At 44.7% G+C, this 15,470-nt stretch overlaps 1 protein-coding gene across 1 annotated transcript in view; it reads left to right on the top strand.

The window, feature by feature from the left end:
• The first annotated feature begins 378 nt into the window (after window positions 1-378).
• srgap3 (SLIT-ROBO Rho GTPase activating protein 3) overlaps window positions 379-15,470 on the top strand; it is a 61,734-nt gene continuing 46,642 nt past the window's right edge. The window contains exons 1-2 of the mRNA XM_084542529.1: window positions 379-946; window positions 15,235-15,430. Of these exons, the coding sequence (XP_084398655.1) occupies window positions 883-946; window positions 15,235-15,430 (260 nt within the window). The 5' untranslated portion in view covers window positions 379-882. The remainder of the gene's footprint in view (window positions 947-15,234; window positions 15,431-15,470) is intronic.

Below are 15,470 nucleotides of genomic sequence, written 5' to 3'. Positions count from 1 at the left end.
TGGGGACATGTTTACCTTATGGGGATAAAACCAAGTGTCATAGTGTGAATCATTATGTTTTAAGGGTTTAAAACATATATGTGGTCCAGGTACTAATCATATTGTGGAAATCTAAATGGGGATGTGTTTTTCTACAATTCTAGTCACTATAGCTTATAAAATTTAAAGGTAAAGACATATTTTATGGTTAGAGTACGTGTGTGTGTGTGTGTGTGTGTGTGTGAGGGCGGGGGAAGGAGTAGAAGGAGGCATGGTTGACAATATGAGGAGGCTCACGTGACGATCTTTTAAATTCCTGTTTCCCTGCAGCGCAATTTGTCAGAGAGTCTGAATTGTGTGTTGTGTCGCTGCTTCGCTCCTCGTACGCATGTCCGCTCATTTCGGGCATAGAAGGTACCAGGACCTGACTGCTTGAAACCCTCAAGCGTCGCTCCCTGTCTCCGTCTCAGTCTCCCTCTCTCTTCATCATGTTGTTATTATAGTTTCGAGCCCGTCCGCGTATTTCTTTCCTCCCGCTGAAGCCGTGCGAGTTGACTGGTACTAGGAGGAGGAGGAGGAGGAGGAGGAGAAGAAGAAGAAGGAGGAGGAGGAGGACTCCTGCCAGAGAAGGCAGTCAAAGAAAAAAAAGAAAAAAGAGAATGCAACATTACCCTGCTGCTCAAGTGTGATCTATGCACCGATTCCCTCTGTTTAAACTGCAGGGCTGCAGGAACACAGCAGCTTTAAAGCCTTTGTTGTCTCCGGTGCACGGCCACTAGAAAAGAAAGCAGGAGAGCGAGAAAAAAGGAGGATCGCGCTGCAACGCTGCGAGTCGGAGATCAACGCCGAAGAGCCAGGAGAGTCCTCGACTAATAGGGTCTCACCCTAAGAACCAGAGGAGCCATGTCATCCACGAAATACAAGAAGGACAAGGAGATCATAGCCGACTATGAGACCCAAGTGAAAGGTGCGGTGTGAGTGTGATGTTTGTGTGCATTGTCCGTGCAGCGTCGACCCTGCCTCGTTTAGAGCCAGTGTGTCGGTCCTGCTGCTTTCCTTGGTATTTCTTTTTACAGCAGACTTAAATGCATTCACCTTTATTTGCTATCTACGTTGGTAAAAAAAACATGCAGCATTAACAGCTGACTGACTGTGACAGTCAATCCAATGACACGAGCATCAGTGTTTTCTTCACGCCCCGTGTGCAAAGGCTCCCTTCGTTTTTTCACCAGCAGCCTGTGGGATCTCTGTATGATGAACGTTAATTTGTCATAATGTGGTTAGGATCCTGGTTTGTTGCTGGGTGAAGACGCTGTTGAAATCGGTGCCGCTTTAGTGCGCCCCTACTCCCTTCACGCGGTGGGCCCCTGTGTTTGGCTTGCTGTGGTTGGTGTGGTTGCAGATGATGGATAAATATTTGGGAATAGATTTAATGCACATGATGCGCGGCCTCAAAAGGCATTCATTTTTCTTTTCTCTTTTCGCGTCTTCTGGGCTGATCCTACTCCTCTTGTGTTGCCTTTGGTTGCTTGTCACCGATTGTGTTTTTTTGTCTCACTGCTTTCACCTGGCAACACGGGTAACACACTCTCTGATTTAACCTCACTTGTTCTTCCGCACTTCTTTTACTATAACATCATTCTAAGAGCTCAAAAAACAAGCATTTAAAAGGGTAATTTGCTGTGATGTTCACGTCTTTCTTTGCTGTCGTGTCATCTTAATTTATTGATAAAATATCACAAGGTCCCTTTTAAGTGACATGTGATTCTGCCAGGTAGTGTAAAGATAAAGAGATCTGCTCAACACTGCACACAAACAGAGAGTGTACTCCCAGTGAGTGGACGTTTCTCTAAATGGGGCCGGGGTTCAGTTTCAAGGCCGCGGACCCATTAGTGCTCTGTGGTTTCACTTGTGTTACATCTCGGGGGGCTTAAGCTGATCACCCTTCGAGTCGTGCACCAGTCTGGGCCTCTAAGAGTGTGGAGAGTTTTAGATTTGCAGGACTGATCTACAGACTCTTCTCCCTAACTGACTTGTTTACTTACCACAATGCTCTCGGCAGCTTAATCTTTCTTTTGTCTCGTGGCACCAGCTGGTCATTGAGAAAAATGCACGTAAAGCTCTTTATGTGATTCTCTTTTCTATTCTTCCCACTGCTGGCATCAGTTATTCACTTTGGCTGTATCACGGGAGAGCTGCTCCTGTTTCCCACACCCGGGGCCCCGTCGACTGCCTCCCCGCGTTAGACGACCCCGCGAGGAGGGATGATGTTAATTTACGGAGAATGCTGGTTGTTTCTCATTCACAGCTCGCGTGTTTGCGTAGCCCGGAGACGCTCGGAGGCTCTGCTCTTGACACCCGCCCACCCCACAACAATGGCAGTTATGAGCCGAGTCAGTCGGCGAGCGCGCGGTAATGAAATTCAGATTGGAAATTGCACCTGTCTTATTCTGAGTTATGGCTTTATGGTTAATGTCTACATGGCAGAAGGGACCAAATCATCAGGGTGTCACTGACTGGCTCATACCAAGACGGCATTATTGCTTTATTATGTATGAGGGCTAATACATGGAGGGACAAAAAACATCACTTAATATAACACAAATGAATCTGTGTCAGTACGTTCACATTAGATCAATACTGACTAAATGGCTGCATGAGTCCCTCTGCTACAGTGTGGCAGACTACTCCTACTCCTGCTAAAATTTTAACCCGTGCCATTAATAAATTCCTGATGACCCCGAAGGCTGGCTGCCAAAACGAGGTCTCGGAAGGAGCCTGGGAGATGGTGTTCATTTTATTCACGCTGCTCAGCTGGCAGATCCTACATTAGCATGTCAATAGAGAGGGTTCATACACTGAACAGAGAGAGAGAGAGAGGCTGGCCGAGGAGCTTGGACTCTGTTTTGTTGCTAACCGCCGTGTGGTTGTTGGACTGCAGCTCTGCCTCCTCCTTGTTTGCCAGTTTTATAGGCGGCCTGTGAAGTGGGCTCAACCGTCAGCAGCTGTTTGACATTTACAATAGGAGCTTCAGGGATAAACGTGTGCTGCTCCATCATTATACATATGCATGCTTTAAAAGCCTAATGATCACAAGTTAACAGGCCGGCTTATTAGATAAAGAGAGGATGACAGCTGGTGGCGATGGAGGACGAGGCTTTGAAACCAAGCCATGAACGGCATCTTCAGGATGGCTCGTTTTTATTCAACTGGTCCCTCAATCCAGCTCTGCAATGAATCATTTAATGCATGCACAGAAACGCGCTACAGTTTTGGACATTTATCTTGCACACATGTCCTATAATAACACTGCTTTCATCGCAGTAGTTTACAGATCAAATTAAATGAATCTGATCAGTCTGTTTGCTCATGTGCAAAGCCGCGTTATAGACTGCGCCGTGTTTATTTTTTTAAATCATTTAGCCCTGATTGCTGTTTATGCTTGGAGCTCGGGGGCCAATAATGGTGGTCGTTTCCTAGACGCAACGATTGTCTTGCTCAGGCAGACCACCACAGTCATTACCCACGCTGACTCAACACAGCCGCGCGCGTTTGCGTCGATCCGTCCGAGCGCCGCGAAGTGTCGTCGAGAGGAAATTCAATGCACACGCACTGAAGGTGACACTGGAAAGGAAGCGTGGTTTTTACACCTCTGGCATCAGGTTTCATTTCGTTGTTCATGGCAACTGAAGTTCAAATCCTCACACTGTGAACATCTGAAAATGAATTTGATCAGCATATATCTGTACTGCATGTCAGAGGGCTCCTCATTTAGCATTTCTTTCTGAGCACAAACCTATGGTTCAGGCGTTAAACCATTTGCACAATACAGTACATTGTACGTAATCGCCTACTATTATCGGTAGCCCTGTCAGTCATGCATGGGTTTGCGTTATAGTAACAGCCTGGTGTGGTTTGTGGTGTGCTTCTCATCGCTTATATGAAAATAAAACTCTGTCACGTGTATTATAAAGCTCCTCTAATGACCCTGAAGGTGTTGTATGTTTGGTTAAATGTTGATGAGAATTGGGCGAGACACAAGGTGTGTCTCTGTTTGTTGTTGCTCAAGGCCAGAGACGGATTACTCGGCAGAGGGGAGCTAAATGCTAAATGCTAAAAAAAACAGTCCCCGGTTCATGGTGATCATTAGTAAAGCAGTCACTTTAATCCCCAAGAAACCCGTATTGTGCACACTGCGTCCCTCGGTTGTTTTTCCGTCTGTGCTGGAAATGCATCCGAATATCAGAGTGTGTTACCATCGTGGTGGGATATTTGCTTAGCTACCTATTAGCACCCCGCTGAGCAGCATGGAGACGGCTGTGTCACAACTGACATGTTGGGAGTTGAAGAAAAGATCACACTGAGTCACTGGCTGAGGATTCTCCAGCTGCCCGCTTGGTTGGCAAACATGCTGCAGACTGATATAACATTTGCAAAGGGAAAAATACATCTAGCTGCTAAGGCAGAATAATACTGAGTGGGACAGATTGTCCTCTAAATGTTGGGCATCATTCAGTGTTGGCTTGTTTGCCTGCAGTCGCAGTGACTGTCTGCAAACGACTCTGACTTTTGCATGATTCTTATTATTAATATGTGTGAAACCTAAAAGCAAAAGCATTTTGGGAAATACACATCTTCTCCTTCTTCATGAAAGTTAGATAAAAGGATTTATTTACCTCTCATTTGTGTATTCTCAGTATGAGTCTAGTCTATTTCTGCAGAGATGAGCCGCTCATCTCTCCAGGGGTGACAAGATCTGCCTACCTGCACACCTACTCCCTAATTAACGCATGATGTTGAATGTTTGCTGGGAGTTAGCCATCTGCCGGTGCCAGCCTCACATTAAATGCATTGATTCCCAGTGTCATCCCTTCAGCTATTTACTTTTATCCTTTTGGAAATTTTATTGACGAAAGAAATCTTTATCACAAAATGTGTGTTTTTCACAGGAATGACTGTAAGTTTCCTGTTTGTCTGTTTCACTTCACTAAATTCATGTCACACCTAAGCACGATCAAACCCTCTGTCACCGCGGCGTTTCCTCAACTTTGCTGACTCGTCTCTCGTCTCGGTAAACTCTGTACGGTGGATGCAGCTGTCCCTCGATTAACTGAGAGTTATCTGTCCGTTTTACAAGTACTCAAGACATAATCAGCCTTTCACAAAACGGCCGATCTCCCGGACACAGATTATCCTTTAACACAGACTCCGAACAGTTTCTCGAGCTGGCATTGATGAAGTAGACAAAGGTCCACATTTAGACATAAAAGAGTCCTATTTCCTTGGTTACTTGGTGCCAGTCAGTGCATGATTTCACTTCTCATTTAGCTCACCATTGTCTATGATGAAAGAATTTAATCACCGCCGTCTAGAGAGCCGCAGTTTTCAACGCCGTACGTATTACAAGTCCAGTAATGCGCTGCTGTTCGCTGGGAGACTAAAACCTACTTACAGGCTGTTAAACTTAAATTCCACTTAAAAGAATGCTCTGACATACCATACATGTTCATTACACACTGTCCGCCATTTCTTTCTTTTCCATCATCACTGTACTGTACTTTCCAGTAAGAACAAAAATCGAAAGTAGGAAACGGTCGACTATCTTCCCGTTTTGCTACTGGAAAGATGTGAATTCTGACCAGGTCTGATCGTAAACTCTGGGCAGCCCCACGATAGAAGAGGCTCCCTCGCATCCCACTCTATATGCTATTAAAACTCCTCTTACTTTAATTGTGCCCATTTCCAGCTACAGTACCTTATCATATGCTAGCTAGAAAGGGCCCCAATATAGGGGCTCTTGGGGCAGCAGTGGACCACAACAGAGGATGGGTGTTTTAATGGGCCGTGTAGTTGTAATTTCAAGTAAACATATGTATAATTTCCAATAAAAAAAGAAGTGAGTAATCCAATTCCATTACAGAGTTGTGAAATAGCTGACAGAAATAGTTGAGCTAATGAAAACTAAAATCTGATGTCAAGAAGCACTTCCTGCTGACATATGGTAATATAAGAAAAGGGAAACAGGGCAGAAGTTGTGCAAAAGTAACAAGACAACAAGCGTTTGAAAATGCCTCCGTTAGATGCAGTAATTTGTTGCGCTCTGATACCGCAGGCCGGGGGACCTGCCAGATTAATGTCTATCAGCAAAGCACATGTCCCACAATAGACTTTAGATAATTAAACGGCGCCCCTATTTTGCAGCTCACAAAATCCCTCTTATCCATCGCTCATGGTAGAAACAGACCCACCCCTGGCATTTACACCGATTAGGCATAACATTATGACCTAATATTGTGTAGATCTCCCTTGTGCATCCAAAACAGTCATCAGAGAATGGACATGGGCCTTCTGAGGGTGTCCTGTGGTGTTGTTAGTGGGGGGTCTTTGGGTCCTATGGGTTGAGAGGATTATCACACGGATACTTGATCAGTTTGGGATCTAGTGAATTTGTAGGGCAGGTCAACACCTTTTTGCTATTTTTCATGTTTTTTTGAGTTGTTCCTAAAGCGTTTTTGTGTGTGTGCCTGTGTCAGGCTGCATCCTGCTGAGGATGGCCATGAGTGTCATTGCTATGGGGTGGGGGTGTCTGGTCTGGTCTAGGTGGGTGGTACATGCCTAAGTAACATCAGCTTGAATGAATGCCAGGTCCAAAAGTTTCCCAGCAGAACTTTGAATTGTCACAAGATGGTCAATGGTATTTACTTCACCTGTCAGTGGTTTTAATGTTATGGCTGATTGGTGTATTTCTCAACAAACTCATGTCAAAGGTAAGTTTGACCAACAACCCCATAGCCAGATATTGTTAACTGTCACTTAAGACAAAAAAACACATCTTCACAAAAGAGAAGCTATAACTCTGTATTGCTTAATGTTTTTGCAGTTGCGTTATATGGCTTCTCTAGAATGGGCACCAGAATAACTTAACCGGAAAAACCCAGAAAAAAAGGGACTCTTTTGTTTGCGGCATCAGTAGATCTGAAAGCCACAAGAAAACATGATGACAGGCCACATCTCTGAGAATCAGACTTTTTTTTTTCCACTCTCCTCTTCACCTTCTTGTAGCCAGCGAAGAACTGCTCTACACTTGTTTTGCTGCCAGTGCTTCAGAGGCTCACGCACACAGTTTAATTTATTTAAAGCTAAGCATCGGAATAAATTTAATCACTTAAAACTTCTGGTGTCTTGGGTGCATTTTACTAAAAGGGAGTATTTTAATTTGATGCGATCAGTGCTCGGAGGGAAATGGTAAAATTAATCGCGCTGCTTCAAATCGGATGCCGCTGCGCTGTAGTTGCCTTATCAGCCTCATTTCCAAATGCACTCCGTGTGTCAGCACACGCCGGACGCACATAAGTCTTCACTCAACGCTGCCACCCATTCACATCCATCAGATTCCACCTCTCCTCCAATAAGCTGCTCCCCGGGGACTGGTGCACGCCCATGTTGCCATGGAGACACCTCTCAACCTGGTCCTGCAGAGCCGGATCCTGGATACAGCCAAGGATAGACAGCAAGACTCGGAAAGGGCGTGTTTCTGAAAGCTATGTTTGGGCTTCCCTCAAGTATGTGATGGAGATATGGGAGAGATCAGGAAGTCAGGGATGATTTTTTTCTTTCCTTTCACCATGAAGCAGTGTAGCAGTCTGCTGTCATCTTGTGCATTCAGACAGTTTGAGGAGAAGGGTTCATTTAGCGTATTATTGCTATTATTTGAGCTATTAACCTTGCCTAGATAGCATTCATATACACTGAGATGAGCGTTAGACTGTAAAAAGCTACCCAGTAGTGAAAATAATGCACAAGACAGACAGATCCAATGAACTTTTATGCGCTCTTGATTGATTTTTAGTTTAGTGCACAGAACAACCTGGGGGAAATCCGATAAACCAGCAGATAAATAGGATGGACGACCCTGAGACTGACAGCTGACGTCTTGCTGTAGGACGCTCCGTCAGCTCATCTCTGCCCAGCGATTGATTAATCTCAGCTCCTGTTGTCTTATCTTTGAGTACAGGAGCTGTAGCAGTCTGGACTAAAGAGGCAGAGACGAGATAGAGACAGACGGAGGGAGAAGAACCTGCATCGACTTCAGGAGCATGCCCTCATGAATCCAATATTGCATTAATCATTAGGGGATTAAAGCAGACCAGAGAAGTGGGGGATTAGCTCAGCGACTGGAATTTGTATTATAAGACTCAGTGTAAAGGACAGAGAGAGTGAATTAAGGTCTGGATGAGGGTTGCATTTGTCTAGGTCTTCTTTTCACATCGGCTCTGCAGTGTAGAGTCCCGGTACTGCAGAGCTGAGGATTAGGTTGGAAAAATTTGGCTCCGAGTTGCTTTTGTCTGGTGTGTGTCTTCCTGCGCGGCGATGTGAACGACCAAGAACGTTATTTCCGAAGCGTTTAATGCTTTCTGTGCCTGGTTAGGATTTAGAATTCATTGCAGTTACACATTGTTGTAGTCTTTACCTCTGCAGCCTCTGCACCAGTATTCACTTTGGTCTCCTTGTCATTTCACTCAGATACTTGCCTTCACACCATGCGTGGCTGCAATTATCACCAGGTAGATCACGTTCGCCATCGAACGCCACCATGTGCGAGATCCCATTTTAGATTTATTACGTTGCAGTGAAATGATCTGACTCTCCTGCTCAGTCAGCTGGCTGCCCCGTGCAGCCCGGCTTCCCCTGCTGCCCTCAGGATGCTCTGCAGAAAATCCCTCTCATTTACCCCGCTCCAGTTTTATCTCGACTTCACTGCGTCAAGGCGTCACGTGGCCCTCCCAAACAGCAGACTTGCAGTGATGTTGCACCAGTGCATCGCCACCGGTGTCCTGGATTGGCTTTGGAGGAGTTGCAGGCTTTATTTATTTTATTTATTTGTTTTTATATGGTAATAAGTAACAGCTTGTTCTTAGCTCATGCATGTCTTTGCTGTGCCTTGACTACATCAGAGGGGATGATACCTTAAAGCTGAAGATTTATTCCTCACAGAGAACAGTGAGGCTGTGTTCAGCTTGAGCAACAATATATTTGAACCATGAGGGATAATAATATCAGAACATCCATAGAGAGCTCTCAGGCCGCATCTGCTGTGTTAATCTGTGACATCTGTGCCATCATTGGTTTGGAGAAAATATGGCGCACTGCTTATTTTATGAAACCTCACGAAGAGACTGTTCAGCTTGCAAGCAATGTAACATCACCTGTAGGATTATTGAAGAGCAGCTTTGAAGCTCGGTGTGGTGGCTCTGGGTGCCACTGTGGGCCTGTTCAGACCTTACATTTGAGAGATCCAATCTCTGACCACATTTTGAGATGGTCTGTGCCGCATTCTGGCGACCCATTTGGAGCCGCATGTTAATACAGTGTCTGAACACCCGTACCTTAAGCTGGCCACTTGCAATCGGATATCCCAGATCGGATCTTAAACCAAGGTCTGAACAGGCCCTATCTTGACCGCTAACTCCCGGCTAATTTGAAAAAAGGGCACAGAGGTGGAGCATGAGTGGAGTAGAGGAAGACTGTGGATGTCTGGACATCTTGTCACCTGTGAGGGCTTCCACCTATCACTCAGAGTGGCCACTTTATACATAACTCACCTGATTTGCATTGGCTTAACTTTTCAGCACCGTAGTATATTGACAGTGTTGGCCTTCTGCTCGTCCAATATTCATAGTCGTCTACTCAGAGTGATCAGCTCCGTTAACCCGTGAGCTCAATGCAGCCAGTTGTCTTGATCAGAGGGAGAACAAGAAGCAGAGCCTTGGTTTAAAACCGGTCCCGCTGGAGCAGGGCTGAGCAGTGAGGCAATCTTGGCCGTGGGTGGCATTCAAGGCCATGTGACACATCCAACGTTGAGGGCGAATTGTAAAACGGGAATTAATTGTTTCACATTCATCACAAACACCCTTAAGTCAGGACTTGAGAAGTCTCAAAGTGCTGCATCTGTAAATAATTTTCTTGCCGCTCACGTGTGTGGGGAACCTACAGGAAGTCAGGCGGCTCAGCCACAGGAAGTCCTGAATGCAGATTCTCTTAACCATAGGTCTGTGCAGTGCATGCTCTAGTTTCTCAAAGAGGCAGAACCTCTGAATGGCTAACCAAAAAAAAAAAAAAAAAAAACGCATCTAGCTCACTTATTACAGCCATAGTGCACATGTCGGCCAGCAGGCATGTCAGACGCAGGTAGGAGAATTTAAATGGAATCTCTTTTCATGCTGTGAACTCTTCGCAGGAGGTTCATAAAACATCTGGCGTGAAAGTGCAAGTAGACAGCTTTCACTTCATTCAAAAGTCCAAACTTCATTTCTGTTTTTCTTCGCAGCCACAGTAGTTACTAGAAACTGCCCCAGACTGTGTTGTGACACAGCTGCCAGTACAGGACTTTGTCTGTGAGGGTCAAAGTTCGGAGATCTCCAACATCCTACTATTGTTGTCAGAGGCTTTCCTGTTCTGTGAGGAGACGAGTGTCCAATTCCTGTCTGTAAGTGGCGGAGGACAAATTGCATTGTGGAGCAGGTGTACAGCTCGAAGGGGCAGGGCCGTTATAATGTTGACATAGAGACCCAGGTCAGGAATGTTCATGGTCTGTCTTGTCACACTGCATGTCATATTGAAGCTATCCAAACCGAAAATTAACATTTTTCATATTTTTATCACAGAACAGCATTAATATACACCGATCAGCCACAACATTGAAACCACTGACAGGAGAAGTGAATAACATCGACCACCTTGTGACAATATAATGTTCTGCTGGGAAACTGTTGGACCTGGCATTCATGTGCATAGCTAAAAGACCAGACCGCCTGACAGAAGCGCACACACAAAAACGGTATAGGAACAAGTAAAAAAAACATGAAGAACAGCACAAGCTGTTGACCTGGCCTCCAAATTCACGAGATCCCAAACTAATCAAGTATCTGTGGGATGATCCACAGAGACTCCTCCCCTCAACCCATAGGACCCAAAGGTCTCAACTGTTTTGGAGACACAAGGGAGACTTGCACAATATTAGGAAGTTGGTCATAATGTTATGACTGATCGGTGGATATACAATATATGCACACATACAAACTTTTTTCTGTTTCAGTGTACTTTCGACTTAATGAACTGCATTTTAACGCGACTAAATTCCAATTGTCCGCAGCTTTTGATCCCAGTAGATGTGAGAAGTCTGTAATAACATTACTCCGTCGTCACTTCAGTGTAATCACAAAGCCACTGATTAGACATGTTTTTTGGATTAATTCAGCTTGTGGGATTTATTTGTTGCTTTTATTTTTGCATTGGGAGCTTTAAAAGGAAACACTGCGGCCTTAATTATGGGGGACAGATCAAACGGTTCAGCAGCAGCGTTCGGTAATGGGAAACAAGTGAAAGAAACAGAGGGGAAAACAATATTTGCATAAGAGAGAAAGGTTACTTTTCATTGCATGTAATTGAACTAGTGTCAAAAGGTCCGAATTAGTCAAGTAAAAAAATTGCCATGCTGTGTATTCTGGTCATCCAATTATAGGCTGCTATGAAGCTTGAAAGGACAAATTTAGCCTTTAAATAAAGAATATCATTCCCACCAGAGTTTGTCTATATTTCAGCTGCTCCGGTCACCCTCCCCTTCCCCATCAGCCTTTTTGTCTGAACCCCCACCTCATTTCTTAAAAGAAAAAAAAAAAAACCCAGATGGCTTCATCTCTAAATAGAAACATAACAGGGGGAGCACACAGTCGGTCCGCCACAGATAATAGCTGCATGCTTAATCAAGCGCCAGCACCAAGCACTAACATTAAAGGTTTAACTTGCTCACTTTGAATTAGTTGTGTTTTTGGTCGGTTGCCCAGACGATCCCTCTCTTCAAACAGTGTAATCATAAACACTGTTTGAAATGCTAATTTTCTCCTCAAATTACTGACGATGAACCTCTAATGAGTCCACGCTGTAATACCTTCAGTGCTTATGGTTCAACACTTTTCGTACCATAAATCATGACGTTGATTCATTTTCCAGAGCTCTGCATGTGTAATTTTACTTAGACGTGCAATTGGAAATCAGTGTTTTGTCTATTGTCACTCATACTGTAGCTGTGACACGTTTCTTTACATTTTGAAAACCGGATCAGCTAAGCCGAAAGCGGGGCATCCATGTTTAGCATGTTTACAAATCTGTGAGTTCTTGTTACAAGCATGTGACAGAGCCAGGGAAGTATGAGGCAGTGGTTACAGACATACATAGACAGTATAAAGATCGATGGTGTAACAGCTCCTCAAAAGTGAAGCCAAAGCAGGAAGAGCTCCCCCTGGTGGCTGGCTCCAGTATAGGTCATAAGCTCCACCTCCTCCATGCTGGTGGATGGGACTTGCGCCAAACTCAAACACTAAAATACACCTCAAATATATTTTTTTCAGGGACGGTTTCTGTCATTTTGGGTAGTCAATATAATGTCGATGCATGTTTAAGTGGGTAAGTTTAGTTTTTTTCAGACTCTGGCTCCAGATTTACAAGATGGCGCTGCCCGTAACCCCAGGAAAATAGCGCCATTTTTGCCAATGCAAGGAAATGGCGTACATGTTGTCCATATTTATATACAGTCTATGTTACAGTCCAAGAGACATTTATACCGTATCACACTGATATAAAAAGACGGGTACTATCAACCAAACATGCAGCTTTTTAACAGCTGCATTAGATTTGACTCGCTGTATGAATTATCTATGCTATAAAATGTTTTCTCTTGGTAGCACAGATAATTATGCGTATCAGAACGGTTTCCTTGTGTAATAAGTCCAATAAAAAAAAATAAAAAATGCACAGAGCCTGCTTTGGTGGTTGTCAGAAAGATAAACAGTCATCTCTGGCTTTACTACACACATATATTCCCAGTCTTCCTCCTTACAGATTGAATAGAAAGCACACAGGGCTCCCTCGCTTTGAGTAAGCCGCAGCGAATGAAGCTGCTCAAAGAGCTGGGAATACCGAGGGAGTAATTCTCCGGTTGCTCATGGTTTCTCAGAGGGGAAGGGCACACTTCGGGTGTGCGTGACCTATTTTTCCAATCTCATCTGTCAAAGGCACGGCTGCAGCTGGTGGTTCAGAGTTCCCCTCTTTTCTTTCTTGTAAATGAATGTTTTCAAAAGTCCTCTCTGTCACTCATGCACATCGGTGTCACATTTTCCTCGGGCATTTCTCTCGGCTCGCCTGCTCCGGCGCTGTTTTTTTTTTTTTTTTCTTTTGAAGAAAAAAAAAAAAATAGAAAACACGGCAAACATGGAACATAACTGCATGTCTGGCAAGGCAAGATGTTCCTGACAGGACTGAAGCAGTAAAGTGGTATCTCTCCCACGAGTTGTGCTTCAGAGCTGCCACTTAAAAACTGGGCTTTAAGCCCTCGGAGATGGGAGAGCGAGGGAGGCCCCCCTCGGATGAAGAGGAGGGCTGGGACAGTGGTTAACCACAGAGGGGAAGCAGGCTGCTCTCAGGCTGAGGCCGGGCGGCACGACATCACAGAGGCTCTCCCGCACAACAGTCAGAGCCAGCATGCATCCCCAATGAGGGCTTGGCTGACCAAATTACACCCTCAAGAGCATGAAAATACAGCCTGTGTCACTGCTGCGGTTTTACCGTTCAGTTAGCAGTTCATCTGCCTGTAGAGTGTTACTGCCATTACATACTGTACTGTACATGCACAAAATTCATCCTGTCCTTATTTTATTTTTTTGGTGGGGGGGGTGTAACTTTTACTGACTCATGTTGTAACTTCAGGATGTTACAACATTGCGTGACTGATATTAGGAAGTTAATTTTTCTGCTGCTTTAGTACATTTCCATGGTGAACTTTCAGAGATGGAAATAAACAGAAAAGAGAAAACAAACATTTTTGTAGCAACAGGACGGGAGCGGCATCTTAAGAAACACTTCGTCGTACAGGTCCGTTTTGAAGAATTCCCACAGATCACGAGAAGGAAAACGATGAAAGCAAACGAGCACCTTGACAAACCTCCCGCTGGCTGCGCCGTGATCCTAAACCCTGCAGCGAGCGACGACGTGTTTTTATGTGACAGGAGATCGTCTTTAATCTGTGTTGATCAAGAGGAGGGACGCTGGTTCCTAATAAAGGATGCCCATTAGTTCAGGAGGTTTCCTTCCTCTTGTGAAGTGACAGCGCTCATCCTGTTTGCGGCAGCCCCCTCCATCGCGTCGTGCTTTTGTTGCACAGAATAGGCCTTTTTCTGTTCCCGAGTCGAGGCATCGTTGCTGCTGATGACAGCACTACAAAGAGGAGTCAAGTTTCGCTCGTGGCTCCCGCTGACATGAAGGATCTGTAGCCCGGCTGGTAGCATCAGGTTTCTCTTAAGGAGAAATGTTGCTCTACTACTCTCTCCAAGTGGAGGAGTGCATTAAGTTCTTATTAAATCAGTTTGAAATCGCTGTACGTCCACAGTGTAGACACTTATGAGAGGTCATACACACAGGTCGCCTTGGCATGCAGCCTAAGTGTTCATTCATAGTTTCGGCTGAGTCTCTCTATGGAGCTGCTGGTCTGTAGCATGCTGTACGGATTTGTCAGTGTTGTTGATGGCATCATTTTATGGCCGATAACCACGGAAACAAAAATTGTGACTGGAAGATTATACACGGTTCATTGTGCAGCTGGGACGTGTGTGTGTGTGTGTGAGGATATTTTACACGACATGTTGAATCATTCCCATAGTTCCTTTTTGTGTCCGTTACTGTGACAAGCTAATTATTATCTTAAAAAAAAAAAAATCCTGGTAGATTATAGATGATTATTTTAACTTTAGGCTAGTATGTCACATAAATGATTACAATACTGGTCAGGCAGTACACACCAAATCTAAAAGATTAGCAGCCAGACACCGTATACCATTTATCAGATGTTGTCTGGAATTACTTTGCAGCAGTCCTACAAATCTGTGTTGCAGAAGTGGCCTATTAATCACCTGAAGGTCCAGTGTTTAGGATATATTTGCAGATAATGAGGGACTTTGAGAACTGAATACTCCCAGAACAGAATGAACCTCTTTTAAAAATGCAAAAAAACGTGCTTAGATTGTCCAATCAAGGCTACTGTAGAAACATGCCCCTGCACATTTAAAGAGGATATAAAGGGCCCATTATAAAGTAAGAATCAGTATCAGAAACCACCAACGGTTTAAACACGTGATATATAATTTCGCATGTGATCACTTGACTCATGCCATTTGTTTTTGTTGTTTTTGTTCTTTTGTTGGACAGAGATCCGTAACCAGCTGGTGGAGCAGTTCAAATGCCTGGAGCAGCAGTCCGAGTCCCGCATCCAGCTGCTGCAGGACCTGCAGGAGTTCTTCCGCCGCAAAGCAGAGGTTGAACTGGAATACTCCCGCAGCTTAGACAAACTGGCCGAGAGGTTCTCTGCCAAGATCCGCAGCTCCAGAGAGCACCAGCAGTTTAAGTGAGTTCCACACTGAGAAATGCTTAAACTGCTGCATGCA

Source organism: Chelon labrosus (genome assembly GCF_963514085.1).
Source record: "Chelon labrosus genome assembly, chromosome: 4".
Taxonomy (NCBI): Eukaryota; Metazoa; Chordata; class Actinopteri; order Mugiliformes; family Mugilidae; genus Chelon; species Chelon labrosus.
Note: the sequence above shows the minus strand (reverse complement) of the source record. Positions and strands in the feature narration are given on the sequence as shown.